General features: G+C 36.6%; 1 protein-coding gene across 1 annotated transcript; it reads right to left on the reverse strand.

Moving 5' to 3' along the window:
- Window positions 1-418: 418 nt before the first annotated feature.
- LOC125107852 (H/ACA ribonucleoprotein complex subunit 3-like) lies at window positions 419-882 on the reverse strand. The gene has a single exon (XM_047743323.1). The coding sequence runs from the start codon at window positions 862-864 to the stop codon at window positions 670-672; it is 195 nt and encodes a 64-aa protein (XP_047599279.1). The 5' UTR covers window positions 865-882; the 3' UTR covers window positions 419-669.
- Window positions 883-1583: the final 701 nt, after the last annotated feature.

Raw genomic sequence — 1583 nt, forward strand, 5'->3', positions numbered from 1 at the left:
TATCTTTTATTCTATTAAAGATGTTATTTATTATTATTATGTTCTTCTTATTATTATTGTTATTATTATTATTATGTTTTTTATTGATTTGTATATATTGAACCATCCCTGTATCACAAGGATGAATCCTGCCTGATCATAGTGTATGGTACTTTTATTGTGATTTGAATTTTATTTGCTAATATTTATTGTGAATTTTTCATCTATGTTCAGAGAAGATATTGGTCTGTGGTTTTTTGGGGTTTTTTTGTTTGTTTGTTTGCTTGCTTGTTTTGTTTTGTTTTGTTTTTCCTTGTAGTGTCTTTATCTGGCTTTAGTATCAGGACAATGCTGGCCATGTAAAATGAATTTGGGAGTGTTCCTTCCTCTTCAGTTTTTTGGAAGAGTTTGATAAGGATTGATGTTAATGCTTCTTTAATTTTTTTTTAGCTTTTTCAAATCATTTTAATAACCTAGCAGTGATTCAAAATAGGGAAAGAAAATTCAAACTTGTTCCCTTAAGAGGGAGGCTACCATGACTGCTCTGCACAAGCACCATCAAGGGAAACGACGAAACCGGATTCCAAACAGCAAGGGTGGTAAGAAGGCTTCAAGGCTCACAGTTTGAAGAGCTTGGTTTCGGAAAGTCTCTAAGGGGTAGCAGAAGAGACAATGAAGTTTAAGGGACCCTCAGAGGACAGGGCGCAGTTGCTGGGTCATGAGCACCTTGAAGCGTTTCTTGACGGTGATTCGGTGTCGAGAGTATTTGTCATCCGGGGAGAACCAAGCAGCATGCGCCGAGCAGGTCTGTTGTCCCACAGGGTCAAGCTTCTTTAGTGTATAGAGTTGGTCTCCCTGCTCGTTGAGGTAATACTGGAGAAACATGACAACGCCTAAACGAGATGTTCCCAATGCTTCTTTAATGTTTGGTAGAATTCAACCAATATAATTATCTGGTGCTGGTCTTCTTGTCATTGAGAGGTTTTTGATTAATGATTCAGTGTCTTTACTCATTATTGGTCTGTTCATATTTTCTATTTCTTCATGATTCAGTCTTTATAGGTTATATGTTTCTACAAATTTATATATTTCTTTTTGGTTTCCAATTATTGCCATATAAGGGTTCACAGTAATCTTTTATGGTATTTGTATAGTTGTGGTGTCATTTATGTCTCCTTTTTCATTTCTGATTTTATTTAATTGGTTTTTTCTGTTTGAGTAGAATTAACTCAATGTTCCATTAATTTCAGGTGTACAACATAGTCATTCAATTTCTCTATACATTATGCTATGCTCACCACAAATGTCGCTACCATGTTTTTTTAAAACCACTTAAAAAAGAAAAGATTATTTATTTATTTGAGAGAGAGAGAGCACAAGTCAGGAGGGAGGGGCAGAGGGAGAGAGGGAAGGAGACTCCCTGCTGAGTAAGGGAGCCCAATGCAGGTCTCAATCCCAGGACCCTGAGATCATGATCTGAGGGCAAGACAGATGCTTAACTGATCGAGTCACCTTGGTGCCCCTGTAACTTCCATGATTCACTCTACAATATTATTACAATAACATTGACTATATTCCCTATGCTGTGGCTTTTATTTCCATGA

Source organism: Lutra lutra, chromosome 8 (assembly GCF_902655055.1).
Source record: "Lutra lutra chromosome 8, mLutLut1.2, whole genome shotgun sequence".
NCBI classification, from domain to species: domain Eukaryota; kingdom Metazoa; phylum Chordata; class Mammalia; order Carnivora; family Mustelidae; genus Lutra; species Lutra lutra.